The 16249-nt window shown below is 37.8% G+C and overlaps 2 protein-coding genes across 5 annotated transcripts; both read right to left on the bottom strand.

Annotated features, from left to right (window-relative positions):
* Nucleotides 1-397: 397 nt before the first annotated feature.
* LOC143446757 (uncharacterized) lies at nt 398-8880 on the bottom strand. Its single transcript, XM_076946539.1, has 23 exons — nt 8767-8880; nt 8236-8380; nt 7881-7977; nt 7517-7579; nt 6601-7416; nt 6260-6316; nt 5960-6046; nt 5733-5854; nt 5489-5624; nt 5320-5397; nt 5125-5250; nt 4853-4941; nt 4612-4780; nt 4264-4344; nt 3709-3810; nt 3218-3391; nt 2896-3016; nt 2594-2707; nt 2215-2506; nt 1802-2032; nt 1627-1705; nt 1106-1333; nt 398-827 (listed from the first exon to the last, which is right to left on the bottom strand). The coding sequence occupies exons 1-23, from the start codon at nt 8804-8806 to the stop codon at nt 708-710; spliced, it is 3567 nt and encodes a 1188-aa protein (XP_076802654.1). The 5' UTR covers nt 8807-8880; the 3' UTR covers nt 398-707.
* Nucleotides 8881-10332: 1452 nt separating this feature from the next.
* On the bottom strand, nt 10333-15067 carry LOC143446721 (arylsulfatase-like). Of its 4 annotated transcripts, none has more exons than XM_076946482.1 (9): nt 13866-15067; nt 13105-13311; nt 12814-12963; nt 12629-12741; nt 12267-12486; nt 11709-11873; nt 11459-11596; nt 11138-11286; nt 10333-11059 (listed from the first exon to the last, which is right to left on the bottom strand). In XM_076946482.1, the coding sequence occupies exons 2-9, from the start codon at nt 13169-13171 to the stop codon at nt 10700-10702; spliced, it is 1362 nt and encodes a 453-aa protein (XP_076802597.1). In that variant the 5' UTR covers nt 13172-13311; nt 13866-15067; the 3' UTR covers nt 10333-10699. The 4 variants fall into 4 exon arrangements, with proteins under 4 accessions (XP_076802597.1, XP_076802598.1, XP_076802599.1 ...); XM_076946483.1 differs by lacking the exon at nt 13866-15067 and adding an exon at nt 13712-13851; XM_076946484.1 differs by lacking the exon at nt 13866-15067 and adding an exon at nt 13511-13682.
* Between the last annotated feature and the right edge of the window lie 1182 nt (nt 15068-16249).

The raw sequence follows: 16249 nt of genomic DNA, 5'->3' as shown, positions 1-16249 counted from the left end.
AGGTATGCCACCTTACGGAAGAAAAAGTCTAGTTCGCAGTACTTGCACATCGGAGATCACGTACAAAGTTTTTTGGCAATAGTTCGCTTGGAATTGTACATACCTGAAACTAACTCGCCCGTTTGAAAAACTTTTAACTTTGATAATAAATCATTATCAGCTCGATAAGGTAAAAATTACAACTCAACCAGTCAAAGAGTTACCAAACAAATTATGTTAATGGGTAGAAATTCACGTGCGTGCAATACCGTGGTTTACATGTAGCTCACGAGCGCCACAGCGTTTTCTGTGGTAGTAAAATAACTAGTGCGTCGTTGAACCCATAAAAGTCCTTTGTAAACAACCCTGAAATGTATAGTTCCTTCTATATGATAAAATGTAACTAAACTAGCAAACCTTCTTCAGTGTGAACCAAACATTTATTCCTAGAATAAGACTTCACGGCTACAAGTGGGCAGTAATGCACGAAATTATCATACAATGTAATTATGGAAATGACAAGAGCAATTTCGAGTAGAAGACCTTGGAAAGTAAATATGAACATAGAATGAGCAAAAATTAGCTAAAGAAAGTTAGTAGAATGCGAGCAGACGCTCTATATATATATAATTGCCCTTGTAGAAAACCATCAAAATTATATGTGAACTATGCATAAGACTACACAAAAGTAACAAGAAGATTGATCTCTGCACTCCGCAGCATCCCGGTTAATCTATCGTCATCTTCTCACTCTCAACTCCTCCACCAACCTCAGTGGATGCAGCGGGATCAGCTCCCATATTTTCCACAATATTATCAATTATTTCATCCTCAACTGATTTCTTTTCCTGCAGATATGCAAGTTATTACAAAACCATCGCATGTGTGCGTATGTTAGCTGACAAAGAAACAGACTATTTGATTACACAGGAGAGGGCGGCGTTGCAGAGACAGATGAATGGCACGAATGCTATTCTAGCTGCCCAGTAAATACTCCATATTTAATTAGTAGCACAACTGTACGTACTGTATGAGAGTTTCAGCAAAATACCCGAGTATTTAAGTTTCTTCAAAGAAACAAACAATTTCACACAAAACCTAAAAGCTGAAAAATCTCACAACACACCTCAGGAGTCGAATTATTTTCCAATGTCTTGCTGTCAACTGATAGATCCAACTTAAAGAAAGATTTAAACGCAGCGTGGGTGGGAACGACAAATGAAGCATTCTCTTGAGAAACCAAACAATCAACGTTTATGTCATCACAATCACCAGTTTCCATTGATGACGAGCGGGCAGCTTGCTCCTGGGCTATCTTGCGACTTGACTGCTCGATTAAGGCTTCTGGGGCAATCTGAAAATGACGAAAATGTTATTACTCTACAACATCACCTGATCAAAGAGCAGTAATTTTGAACTTAAACATTAACTTAAACATAACCAGCCAGAACCAAGCGAGCTGAACACTGGAGTTAAAACTTTTTTAACAAAGGGGTCCAGATATTATCGTTGTCCAATAAGCTACAAAGAAATAAACTCATTTGCGGCACAGTGAGAAGGGGCTGGACAGAGTAACCTCACAGGTGTAGTTCGTTGATTTGAGTCATAGCATCACTGTGTACTTACATATTTTAATCACACTCTTACCTTTGCTGTAGTAAATTTATCAACCGATACAAGAGACGCGGATTGTTGTTGTGCCAATTTTTCTTTTTCTTGATCAATTCTGATAAAACAATTGAAAGAATTAGTTATCAAGCATCAGTCCAATTGCCAGTAAATTAAACCTCAAGATTTCAACATAGAAACATAATAATTCTACCTCATCTTGCTCTTCTCGAGTAAATCTTCAGCGAAGACCTTAGATGCAAACTTCTGGATGGAAGTTTTTGGGGTGCTCGTTGCACTAGGTGCAGGGGCAGGTTGTGTTGTAACCTCGCACATACTTAGCAGGGTGACGTCAGGGGTAAAAGTTAAATAGTCCCATTGGCACGGCACAGGGAACTTGGTGGGGTCCAATGAATATTTTTCAAAGATGGAGTCAAGGACAAACCTGCAAGAATATTTCAAATTTAGTCAAATTCGAAAAATTGACAACACCCACCTAGAAATATCATTTCACTAATCTTTCTCTAAATTTTGACAAAGCAAATTGCTGCCAAACAAGCCAGCAAATAACATTTAATCAGTACAGGAACACAAATCGAACGAGCTAATGTCAACTTGATTGATTACCAACAAGCGCGAGTCATTTTCTCCTTCCTTCCGTACGCCCCGATTTCTTTAATTTTCTTGTTCAGTTGTGTCTTTGAAATCCAAAACGGCCCCTTTTCCTGTTGATTGGTGGGGACAATTAACCCCGATACTCCACTTGACGGGGCTTCACCAGAAATTGATGGGGTAATCTTGGAAACCAAGAGAGGATTTTCCTTCTGTGGATTGGCCGGGGAATTTTGAGTAGACAAAGCATTGCTGGAGCAAGGAAAATCAACCTTCTTCACACATGGCTTCTGGCCACTGTCTACTCCTATTGAGAAGATGAGGTTACTTGCAGGTGGGATAACAGATTCTAAGAGAATGTTAAAAAGTTGGTATAATGCTTTCCGAGCGTTACCAGATATTGCACCGTTTTCCACGTTCTTGTGTTGCCAATAAGCCTGGAATTCTGGGACCAATCGGCTTAAACTGTGAGGATTTCCGTGAAGCAACCGGATTAAATCAGGAATAGCTGGTTTTAGAAAATAAAAATTAATAAATTGCAACAATCAATCAACACAATTACTAAATCACAATCAACACTAGGGATGTAAAAGTTTAAAACATATCAAACAAGGAATGAATGTGGACGACAAACTTGCCAAAATTTCGCGTAGCGGCCAGATTTTAATATCTAATGAACAGCATAATTAAACTCACCTTCATCTGGCACTCCGTATGATTTAGCATTTGCTTTGTTGCTTTCGGATTTTGATTTCTGTCCATTTTCAGAAAGTTGAATGCCGTCAACGTCTATCGGGGTCGGCGTAAAAAACTGAGCCTAAATTATGTCAAACAAGGATTAGACTCAAATTGCTCTGAGAGCCAAATGAAGAGTTTTAATTAAGACTTGCTGGCCGTACTGTCTGACTGGATTAGACAACCCACGTAAAAAATACAAGAAAAATGAGAAAAAACACAAATGCTAAAAAACCGATAGACAGCGAAAAGCAAACTTGAGTGACAATTGAAACGACCATACCTCATATTTTATCAGCATTTGCACATGGTGAGATTCAAATTCATCGCGATTGTCCTCCCAGATACATCCCACAGTAATCGGCGTCAAAATTTTTATCTTCTGTTTGAAAGAATTTTCAAATTCTTGCTGTTTCATCTTCAACTTTTGCTCAGAGATATCACCGCTTCCTTCGTCCTGGAAATATCAGATTCATGACTTTACGTTCTCGAACAAACTGTAGCCATGTCACTAAAACTACTGATAAAATCTCGTTGTTGTCTTACTGAAAACTGGTACTGGTACTACTGGTAAAATCTCTTGTTGTTTTGTTTGTTTGCGATCACATTATAATTTTCCGATTTAACAATAAACGTACTCATGCAAAACGACATTGATAAAAATGTGAGCATTTCCACATTGATCTATCCCTGTAAGATGTTTATTTCTATTGACAAAACATATAACTTAAAATATCTTAAGAAACCATCGACATCAAAAAAGAATTTCGAAACCTCCGCATCTCGATCCACTCCCTCATCATCGGAGAGGTATCCGTGAGGAACGAAGAATCCATCTCCGTCGTCATCTTCCTCGTCCTTGTCCACCTCATCCTCCTGTCAAAAAAGTCAGGGTTTCCAATGAAAAAAAATTAAACCAAGTGATGACATAAAATGTATGTGTGGAAGACCACTGAGTATAACAAATTGTTCAAAAATATTTAGCAATGAACCAATTAATCAACCAGTTAAACTATTAATTATTTTATCAACAAATCTGCATCACAAAGAGCCAGGTTGTTACCCTAAACTGAGACCTGAGTTGAGCGGTTTGCTAACTTTGGTACAAACCTTTACCAGTATAAATACACCGATGTAAAATTAAGCTGGACCTAATGTATCAGCACTGACCCCACATAAGTGTTTTTGCAAGTTTTGGGCAAAATGTTTCACAGATTATATCGCTGATGAAAATCTCGTTCAATCTCATTTCATATAAACTCCTTTTCTTGGACTAAGGGTATAAGTAAGCAAGTCGACTTACAAACAATTCACCATGACAACACTCACCCCGTCGCTATTGGCGATGTCCTCTCCCTCCCCGGGTTCTTCCCACTCGTCGTCAGAGTCGATTTCGTAATCGAATAAATCCTGGAAAAATTATCTTCAAACTCCAATCAAAACAAAGATTTTGTTTGGGCAAAATATTGAGCAAAGTTAAATTAATAATTTAAAAAAACTTACTTAAAATTATAATAATGATAATGAGTAACAATAGCATAATAATGATGATTAATGATGAATAACAATGCATGATAGAATGCAAGCGAGTTTTTATAGACCGGATGTCAATAAACAATGGCTCTTGTTCCAACAAACAAACAAGGAATATATAGATATAAGCAATCACATGCTTACCATGTCTTTTCTTAGTGGATTTCTTGCGCTCAAACAATTACTTTTTCTTTTCCAGGTTCCATAATAAGGCGGACGTACATTTTCCGAAAACTGGAGAAGTTTTGCTCGGATGTTGATGGCGTGCTTTGCATCACCGACCATCACTACTTCCAGCCCATCCTCAGAGAGACTAAAATGGGAATTCGTTTCAGTTCAAGTTTTCACTTTAAAGGATGCAGAAGTGTGCTGGGGAGGAACAAACCTGAGCAAATTATTTCTTCTTTTAGAAATGGTCGCCCGGCAACTACGAACTCGGTGCTTCAACTCTTCTAAGTAGGAATTCGATACAATCTAAAATAATGAAACATGGATTTGTTATGATGAGAAACATCCAGCTAACTTTCTGTCAAACGCAAACAGCACACATGCACAATGCTGAATGAACTGCAAGCAAGAAAGGATCTAAAAATCACTGTAGCTTGATGGTTGTTATTGGCCAAGACGAACAAACCATATCCTATAAAACAAACTGACCTGGTCTTGTAAAACTTCATCCAGGTTTGAAGCATCCACAGGAAGCAGAACTCTTCTTTTTGGAGGAAGATGCATATCGTTCTTCAGTTGAAATGGAACAAAAGATCCAACCCCTTTATCAGTGTTCTGTAAAATAAATGCATTGAATTCAAGTTGATCGGGGAGATGAAGGCGCAAGCACAACAAAGCAACAACCTTCTTTACTGCTTGTGCTTTCGGGGGCGGTGAGAAAAAACTTTTGAACGCAGAGGCTTGTTTTTGTTTTAATTTCCTCTGCAACAAAATCACATTATCGGGCGTTTAGATATCCAGGAAGTGCACTGGTGCGTGTGGCAAATGATGTTTTAAATTAAAATGAGAATACTTTCTCCTCTTCGAGCTTCTGCTTTTCTTGAAGTTGCTTTAATTTTTCATCTTCTTTCGCTTTCTTTTCAGCTTCACGTTTTTCTTTTTCTTTACGTTTTTCTTCCTCCTTTTGTTCTTTTTCTACTTTCTTTGCTCTAAATAATGAACACGATTGCTTAAGTAGAATACAGTCATGTGCAGTGTATAAAGTTCTTGGCAATGTCAAGTGACAACATGCAAATATTTTGTCGGTTAGCAATTACTCTAATTCAGCTTTCTTTCTCTCTAGTTCCTCCTGCTTCTTTTGTAGTTTTTCTTCTTTGATCCGATCCTGCTCTTCTTTTTTCTTCTTCTTTTCCTCCTCTCGTTGAAGTTTTTCTTCTTCCTGCAAACACATAACAGTTTTTACGAGGAAAAAAACTGGAATGAATTGATTCATGAAATGTTTCAAAAAATGAGAAATTCTGGATAGCAATCAACAAATTTTCACTTTTTTCCGTTTCTCTTCAATTTTCTTCTGCTCCCGAGCTTGTTTCTCCTCTTCCCTCTGTTTTTTCTTCTCTTCTCTCTCTTTCTCCTGAAACACTTTATGTAACTTACACTAGATATCAGCAAGATTTTACGCAGGGATGGATATGAGATGTCATTTAGATTTGCGTATTACTTTCACACATTTAAGTTCTGGAACTATTATGAAAATTATGACAGATGTTTCCAAGCAAAGGTAAAGCCTTAAAATTTTCAAGATGGTTTTATAATTCTAGAAGCAGCAGATTATGAAATGTCGTACTTTTTCTTCCTTAAGCTTCTGCGTCTCCGGATTCAATTTGCGAGCGCTCCGTGGCTTCTGTAAGTGAAATGCAGCAATGCTATAAATACTACATGTAATAAATAGCACAGACTAATGTTGTTATTAGAACTACCGGAAAATCGTTATACCTAGAACGACCGGATTGGTCAATTGATCGGTAGATAAGGATAGCGGTGTTTGCAGGTGTTGCTGAGGTAATTTAGCTCACTTGTGATTTATAAGCAAGCTAATGTCAGAGATGTGATCAACGTCATGACGTAATCAACATCAACATCAGATGTAATAAATAGCACAGACTAATGTTGTTATTAAGCACTTACTGAGCCACCCGGGGAAGTTTTCTTATTCGAAGAGGGAGACATCTTGTCTATGCTCAACTGGTCATCATCTTCTGCAGCTTTGCATGGAGTTATGGCATCGGACACATCTATCACAACAAGTTCAGAGTTTTGAGAAGACTTTTCTCCTTCATTTTGGATCTTGCTATCAACAGCTTGAGAAGGCGACAGGGTTGTCCTCCGTTTCTTGGCAGCTTGGCTGATATCTCTTGTGGGTTTATCAGGTGTTGAGGTAGAGGGCAGTGGATTGGGATCTTGTGATTCATCTGCAACTTTGCAACTAATGTTGTCTTTTTCCGCATCTGGCTCGACTGGAGACTTGGACCTACGTCTCTTCTTAATAATCTCAACATCAGCAAATTTTTCCGGTGATTTCTGTTCAAATTCTGTTGAAACAGGTTGTTCTGTTTGTTTCAGGTTCACAAAATTTTCTTTGTCTTCGCTTGCTTTTGCGTCATCACCAGGATGTGTGTCACAAGATTTAGAGCCTGAAGAATTTAGCATGTCTAAAACCGATCGCCTCATTTTTGCAGGCTTTTCGTCCGCGCTGTCAGGCGATAATACAACAATGTCTGGAACAGTTTTTTGACTGCAGACTTTAGGCGGAAACTTTCTGCTAGCTTTTGAATCTTTTTCATTTCGTTCAATCATTGAGGTTGGTGATTTAGATCTGCGTTTCCGTTTAACTGGAATCAAATCTGTTTCATCATTAATTACTTTGTGACATCTTGCAATTACAGCATCAATGGCATCATCAATTCTGCTACCTTCATCAGAAGACAATTTTTCCTGAAATATCTGCAAAAAAAATTAATTCTTTAATACAAAAAAAAATGTAACGAAACCTGTATTGCATTGTACATTGTATTATAAGTTGTATAAACCTGTTAAAGCTTACTTTTGCATCATTCGCATCCAATGTATTTTCTTCCGTGAGGTCAATGCAATCCATTTCTTCAGACTAAAAGAAATGACAAAAAAAATCAGCAACTACAATTGCATGACACATGTAGATGATCGTTTTGAGGCTTTGAGCAACAATATAAAAATCAGAAATGACTTAAATAAGAAGACAGAGAAAGCTTGTTTTTTATCGGCTGAGAATCAAACTTTGCGTCCCAAAAGTTGGTTTAAATATAATTGATTTCACGGTATAAGCATTTTCCAGGTATCAGATGGGCTAATTTACAGCTGTCTGAAGTTTTGAATTAAATGAAGTTACTATAACAAGCTTTCACTGTTCACTTAAACTGGATATTTACTTCATGGTCACTATCGGAATGTATGCTTGATGTTGACACTTCAGGGCACTGAATGGATGAAGAATGAACATCTGCTTTCACTTCGATTCTGTTAGGCCTACAACCGCATGGAAAACATTGAAAAAGTCAGGATTCGAGCACACAAAAGCATAACTACAGTAGATATATAACAGGGCGCTGGTCATGACGTTTCTATGATGATTGTACAGTTGCATGGGAGACTAAACCAAGAACATCATTAACCTATTAACGCTGAAGACATTTTACAAAATATCTAACTCACAAGTATGCATAACGTCATAAAGTCAATATGTATCTTTATTAAGCTATAAAACTATTCCATCACGTTACTCACGACATGGAAGTTTTGTTGCTGGTTTTAGCTGTCATATCCGCGGTTGTGTCATTGTCATTTGAGACATATTTCTTGTGGGTGTCGTCTTTCTTACTTTCATCGTCTTCACCTTGATTTTGATGAATTTTGCTGAATGGAAGTCGTGCTGGAGATTGACAACAACATTGCGTTAAACTGGTAAAATCATAAAAGTAAAAGTTATACTCATATGAAAAACTTGCTTTTTATGAGAACAGCATAGGCCTGTAGTCTACAAAAAGCAAGTGTGACACACACACTTATAGGTAAAAAAGACTCTTCCCATAAACATCAAGCGTTTTTCATGCAAACGTCACATCAATAAACAAATGAGAAAAATTTGGTTCTTTGAAAGTCAATAATAAATTGTGATGACAATGCACACATGATTATGACATCATTATGGTGCATGGACATAACGAACTGATTGTGCCAACAAAGTAAAAATCAAAGTGAGTGTTTGTTATAATAAAAAATAAGCATTAAGTTAAAACAGATTGGACATCAACATACCTTGTTTCAATTTTTTATTTGGTACGACAATATCTGCCATTTTATAGGCTTAGTCATAAAGTTTATCAGTTTTTTCTAAAAATACTCCTTTTAACAAAGTCCATTGAACGAGCTGAGTAGTAAGAACAATGACAATATGTCTCACTTTGCAATAATTACATACAACTGGCTATTATGTCAATATTATGAACAACATGGTGTAACGGTTACCACAAAATAGTATATACAGCAGTACACCCCAAAGCCTCTACAAACTGATTTTATGAAAGTTGAGGTCTCTTTTACTTTTGCACTCACACATCACGATGAAGTATTGAGAAACTATTAGGCAGGAATTTCTTTTGTATTACTTGATAATTCCTTGGTAAGGAAATTCCTGATAAGGTGGAGTGCAAAAGTATAAGAGATCCAAAAGCTGAAACGTTTTAAAATTATTGCCAACTGCGCGAAAATGTCTTAAATTAGTGAAGGTAAATATATCCTACTAAGCGGCAAACTCCCGATACATACAGTGCTACTGATTTTGTGGTTTACAAGAAGTAGCAACAGTACTAACAGGCGAGAACAGACCCATCAATACCACAAAGCACAAGTAGACCTTCAGTATAATAACATACTCTATTATTATCAACCAACCAGGTCAAAACTGGCGCGAAGATAGGGGCGTATCAAAAGTCGGCACAAATGTAAAAGTATTTGATGTCTATGATAACCACGCACTTTGCAGGTGTATTGTATTATTTAGGTTTATTTGTTGTATTGTAAATGCTAATTAAAGTCACCCAGCTCCATTGATAGAGACGTATAGTATCGTACGTGTCACGCAAATAGTCAGTAGCAGATAGCGGAATTATATCGAAATAATTAAAATCGAAAACAATGGACGAGGGGATAATCTAGCATGCTTCCTAATAACCTATTGTAGGAATAAGCAATGTGAAGGTATGCCACAGCATTTTGTCAACAGTGCAATAGTGTGATTCAAAATGGCCTCAATCATCATTATTAAATGAAGTGTAAAATATATAATGCAATATGAACGCAAGAGCTGGAACCAGAAAAATCTGATTTAAATAAACTTTTTCTTTTTTTCTGGCTGTTGTGTTTATGCTACGTAGGCGTATGGACTGTCATAATTCTCAATACTTTGTTTCGAGACTTATTTTGCAACGACTTATCGGATTTCATATGACCACACCGCGTCTGCAAAAAAAACCGTTACTTCCGCCTTTACTGCAACGAAGCCTATATCCAGGAATGGTTGCGGCATTACTACCATGGTTGATTGCTGATAAAAAGAGCAGTTATGGCCAAAAATTGTTTAACTTCATACCATCCGTCAGCATAATCTCAATGTCAATAGGGTGGAAACTATTCTAAACAGAAGAGTAGGCTAGGCCTCATTTATTTGTATTATAATATTCATTCTATCTTTCATAAAGCTTTGAATTTTGCTGCCACGTGTAGCATATACGACAACTTGAGTTAAGTCATTTAAGAACTGGCTCCAGTCAAGTCATTGAAAAACAAGACTTGAGTTATTACAACACTAATTTTCGGTATCTGGATTTGCTCGAGCACATACTCGTTTTGGAATATCAACCATCAACATCCATTATGTGATTCCATCTTAGTACGCAAGAAAGCTATCGAAAACAAACACCTAGCCCACAGAACAATTTTTTTCAGTGGAATTTAAGCACAGGAAACATAAAAGGTTGCACATGTATGCACTAACACGCAATACTTCAGATAGTTCATAGAACAAAGTCGACAAGGATAAACATCAATGTGGCTTATTTGAAAATGGTAAACTGAGTAAAACTGCAAACAAAATTTTAAATTAAACTTCACATTTGTAATTAAAACAGGCGCTCATCAAATAAGCATAGCCTGAAAATCATATAAAACAAACTCTTTTCTCATTGCAAACTCATAATTCATCTTTACTTAGTTCAATGTCATCTTCATCAGCCTGGTAATTACAAGCACACAGTGGAGGATTACAGCAGGGCTGCACATTGCTGTCATGGCTACCAAGTTGGCTGGGAACAGGAATTATAGTCTGTCTATGTTTCTGCACTAATGATGCGGCTCTTTCGATCAAGTCTTGTTGCTTAGAAGGATCGAGAGGAAATTGCTCGCCGGGATCCTGATTTATGTCGAAAATCAACGGCGGGTCATGGTAATGAGACAAGCTGCAGTTAAAGTAGAGCAGTTTGTCGTCATACGGGTTGCCATTGTTACATAGGTCACCTTCATAATCTCTCTGATACTGACTATAGTAGTGAAGCTGCAAACGAATACAAATGTGAAACGGAAAATTTTTTAATCCTCTTTTATAAGTTGAAGTAAGCGAAAAATTATCAACCTTGTAAGGCCCGATTCGAACAGCCATTATTTGGTCGGAGCAGTAATGAAATAACACATCGTGCTTGGCAGGGTCTTTGGCGTCATCATGCGTTCCAGTCAGCACGTCAGTAAGCGACGTTCCATCCAATTTAGTTACAGTCTCTCCTCCTGTTACATGAAGGAAAAACTTTAAGCAAGTGTTTGCGATTGTTGCACGCCAATACTCTACAACAATCAAGACCCTGAGCTACACGGTCGGAGCTTTGTCTACCGCAGGTAGGTTACACGTTAGTTAGAGAAACGTGTGCATGGATGTTGTCACAGAGTTAACCGGTTATACCCGCAAGGTTCAGGAAAGTTGGAAAAATGTCCATAGAGCTTAGCACGCCGCGATACACCGAGCCTGGTTTTATGGTGCCCGGCCACCAGGCCACGGCCGGGACCTTTATTCCTCCGTCCCATGTGCTGGATTTTCCACCTGGAAGATTTATGTCGCTTTAACCTTTTTGATATAATATCCTGCAAACTTCAGGCTTTCAATATTCCAAACTTTTGCTTTTTAAGTTATGCTCGATGTTAAAAGAGAAAACCTCGCAAAGGTCCCGCTGATCCGCCATGATGACATTGCTCCGTCTGAGGTCCATGATCCGACAAGAAAATAACCAACGTGTTTTCGTCCAAGTGTAGCTCTCGCAAAAGCTTTATCAATTCTCCGATTGCCCAAGACATTTCGTTTATGCTATCGCCATATATTCCTGCAACAAAACGTTCATTTTAAGCTCCAACACACAGAACTTCGATTGATCGATTGTTCAACGATTTTTCGACTAGTTAGCAGAGCGCTGGGCTCGCAGTGCAATAATGCAAGTCTTGTTGGGTGCCCAAAAGCGATTAGGCTCGCCTTCGCCAACATCACCCAAAAAGATATGGCTCACATTTCAATAAGTGGTAAAAGCTGTCGAGTTATATACTACTGAACTGCGTAGGCTTTGCTTTTGTGGTACCTTGTAAATATTGGTTGATGGCATGGGGTTGCCTCAACTCAATGGCGGTACCGTTGTAATGCCCTTGGGAAATGAATTACAACGTCGCTTGTTTCTGTTCAGTGGACCTGGTGACAACTTCTAAATTCGAGCAACAAAGTTTACCTCGTTTAGAGTTTCCGCGAAAATTCTTCGAAGCGAACAAAGCACTATGTGCTTGCGGCATAGACATGTACAGGAAAAACGGTTTCTTGCTGTAAAGTTTGATAAAACTTTTAGAATCATTCAGAATTTTTTCAGTGAGATCTTCCGAAGTAATAGGCTGCTGAACCAACTTGCTGCCTTTGTTCAGAAAACATTTTTCTGTTCTTTCCTCTGCCTTAAACTAGAACACACCTTAAACAGTTGATTTGCTAAAGTTAGGCTTGTCTGGATAAAAATTGGCTAAACAACATAATGCTTAAATTATAAGAGAATCACCTACATGAAAAAATTCATTGATGTTAAAATACTGGATCATAAACTACCTTTGTTGGATCACAACGAAAGTGGTAAGTGAATGATAGAAGCGTCCCAACATAATCGAAGCCATGATGATGGGGAAGATGATTTCCATCGTTAGCTACAAATTCGTTGATCCCTGTGAAAAAGTTATTGCTATAGTTTGAAAATTCACCAGCTATAGGGAATGTAAAACTCGTCCATACTTAACCTAAATGCCATTTTCCAACTATTCCTGTAGTATAGTTGTATCTTTTCAACCCTTCCGCAAGTGTTTCTTCCGATTTTGGCAAACCACCACGAGCATATTGCCAGAACACCCGATTTGGACCGACAATTCCACTACGAATTGGATATCTCCCTAAACATGCTGCTTACTAAACTTCAATAACGTGCAAATGAATTGCAGGATCGCCGCTTCTTTTAAAACTATGCAAATGCATCACAGCAGATACCGGTACAAGGGTACAATAAGCTAATATAACAATTAATAAACCGGTACCTGTCAAAAGTGCAGCACGACTCGGCGAACACAAAGAATCAGGCGCATACCATTGTGTGAAGCGCATCCCTTCCGCCGCAAGATCATCAACAGCACCTCTTTCCTGGGTTGCGTGTCCATAGCATTGAAAGTCACCATAGCCCACGTCATCAGATAGTATCAGGACAAAATTTGGTGATTTTTTACCAAGACTGATTGGAATGATTACTGAGAGAAACAGCAAGGTTTTAATAAAGGCCATTCCCTAAACGATTTGCTTCTAATCAGTAATTGTATCAGTCTTCCTTCGCTCTGCGAAAGATTTCTTCATAGCAAAGCTAAAAAGTAATGCATGGTCTAATCGTACGAAATAATACGGTATTAATTTTTAACACTTAGGTTTGTAATGAAAAGTGGTATATGGTACCTTAAACTGTAAGGTTTACCCACTTCACTACAAAGGTTACACAACAATGACAACTGTATATTCTGATTGTATTGAAGGTTCTTTAAACGCACACATTTACATAAAACATTGTGACAGCTACATAATAAAGTCGACCACTTTCTAGGGTTAACTTAGTAGACTGTGACGCAATGAATAGCTATAAATGAAAGAATAACTCACGTCACGATTTATAACGATATACAGGAAGTCATGCATAGGCGACACGTAACGCAATGCTTTGCTTTGCCGATTTCCGTAAACAAGTATTCTATGCGGCATTCGATTTGCAAGCAATTTTATAATATCATCACAGGTTCATTGCGCTAAAGCTAACCGCTGTTGAATGAACTTGAATGGTAATCCACAATTGTAGCCAGTTTGTTAGGTGATACTTAATTTAGGTCAACGTGGGTAAAGCAACAGTACGTAGGCCCACAGCAGACTTCCATGTAGCGCCATTGCCTTAATGTACAGTGCAACTGCCGATTACTAGCTAGATTGACCTTTAGTCCATGAAGCAATTGTCAGACAGTGTACAGACGTAAATCACCTGAAGCTAAGCTATACCGCGTATAATCATAAACCATATAGGGCCGTAGCATAGATACTGCACTACATTACGCTGGTTTGCAGTCTGAGACCAATTGACCTTGCGAGCTTACGTAGCAAAGCATTTTTTATCTCATCAGATATAAAATGAGATTTTGTGTAAAAGAGATAGGTTGTATGCCATGTTCACTAGAGCGTGACATAGGTAAGTGTTATGCAAACAAAACATCTTTCTGCAAAGCGTTTGTTGTAAATAAGCAACATTATTCGAAAATAATATGTATGACTGTCGCTAAAAATTAACTAAAACTAACACTTGAATTCAATTTTAGTCTTAGATAACTAGCTCACAACCAACTGTCTGCTCATGGTAAAGAGAGCTTTTAAACAATAGTTTGTTGGTTTAAAGAGCTTCCAAACAGGAAATAATGCAATAAGCTTCCCTTTCTGTTGACTTCCTAAAAATGGAAAATCCGATGGTGCCGAAATACAAAGTACAAATGTATTTGTTTGTTAAGCGTGACCTCCAGTGCAAAGTCAAAGGAGCGGTTTCTGAAAAAAGTCATAAACATAATTGCCTTTACTTGTTAAAATTCAACCGGCTCTCTCTCTTTCGTCAATTTGGAATTGACGACGAACGGCGAACGATAAATTTATAATAAAAGCAGTATTAGATCAATTGTAGCACTTCAAAGGTTAAATTTGATTTATTTCATCGATTTGCTTCTTCAGGTATAGCCACCTGAAATAAACTATGTGTGAAATTTATATAGGCCTATATGCAGCAGTCATAGTTTGTGTTAGATTACCACTTAATTACCACTTTCCACTACAGACCACGTTATCAGCTAATTCCGATACAAAATAAGGCGATCTTTTACTAAACCTAACTTGAGAACCTAAAGAAAAGAACAACATAGTTTTAATGTTGTCATTCTGAAAACGTACTGCAAGTACAGTGTCTATTGACGTCTCAGTTCCTTTATGAAACCGCACGTAGGGGAAGGTAACATGTTATGAATCATTTGATCATTTTACGTTTTGTCTTTTCCGCAGTGGAAGAAAAACCAGTGCTACAGCAGTTAATAACACGCGCTAATGCATGGAAAAATCGAGCAAAGCCTGGAAAGCTTAATATGCGCATAAAAATAGCGATGGATTTCTTGTCTTCTCTTGTCTACGTTGGCTTATTGATGACAATTGCGGCACATCGACTAAACCAATGGTGCTTAATCTCTCAATATTCCAAGCTTTTGCTTTTTAAATTATGCTCAATGTTAAAAAAACAAAACCTCGCAGAGGTACCATTGATCCGCCATGATGACAAAGCTCCACCTGAGGTCCATGATCCGACAAGAAAATCACCAAAGTGTTTGCTTCCAAGTGTAGCTCTCGCAAAAGCTTCATCAATTCTCCGATTGCCCAAGACATTTCGTTTATGCTATCGCCGTATATTCCTGCAACAAAACGTTTGTTCTAAGCCAAACCAATGCCCCATTGGTAACAACACACCGACAAACATTTTATGAGTGTCTCGAAGTATTAAACCGAGTTGCTGCGAAAATATTTCCAAGCGAACAGAACACTTGCGCTTGCGGAGTAGTCATGTACATTAAGGAAAAATTGTCTCTGGCTGTGAAGTTTAATAAAGTTTTTAAGATCATTCAGAAATTTTTCATTGAGATTTACCGCATTACTAGGCTCTTGCATCAACTCTCGGCCTTTGTTTGGAAAATAATATTTTTGCAATAATGTAATTGTGCTATATCATATGGTAGGCTAACATCGCAAACCTATAAAGCGTTTAGGCTAATACTACTCAAAAAGTCATAAAATTGTATAAATTAATTAACAAAGAAACTTTCTTTGGTGCTTAAAATCAAGTCCAATATAAGTTTCAAACGAGGTTCTTTGAACTCAATTGCCTTGCAATCAAACCGTGTGAAACGTTTATCATCTGGGCAGCGGCAAAGCGCCAAGTAGGCCTACATTCGCCAAATAAGTTTATTGTGTTCTTCGTTAGTTATACTTCGAAACAGACAGACGCTCACAAAGACGTCTCCCCACACCAAGCTACGTCTGTGCTTTGGGTCATGTTGGTTCCTTTCGTAATAAATTCAAATCAGCTGCAATCGTATGATAAAAATTATAATCTCAAAAACTATGACG

This window comes from Clavelina lepadiformis, chromosome 2, assembly GCF_947623445.1.
Source record: "Clavelina lepadiformis chromosome 2, kaClaLepa1.1, whole genome shotgun sequence".
NCBI lineage: Eukaryota > Metazoa > Chordata > Ascidiacea > Aplousobranchia > Clavelinidae > Clavelina > Clavelina lepadiformis.
Note: the sequence above shows the minus strand (reverse complement) of the source record. Positions and strands in the feature narration are given on the sequence as shown.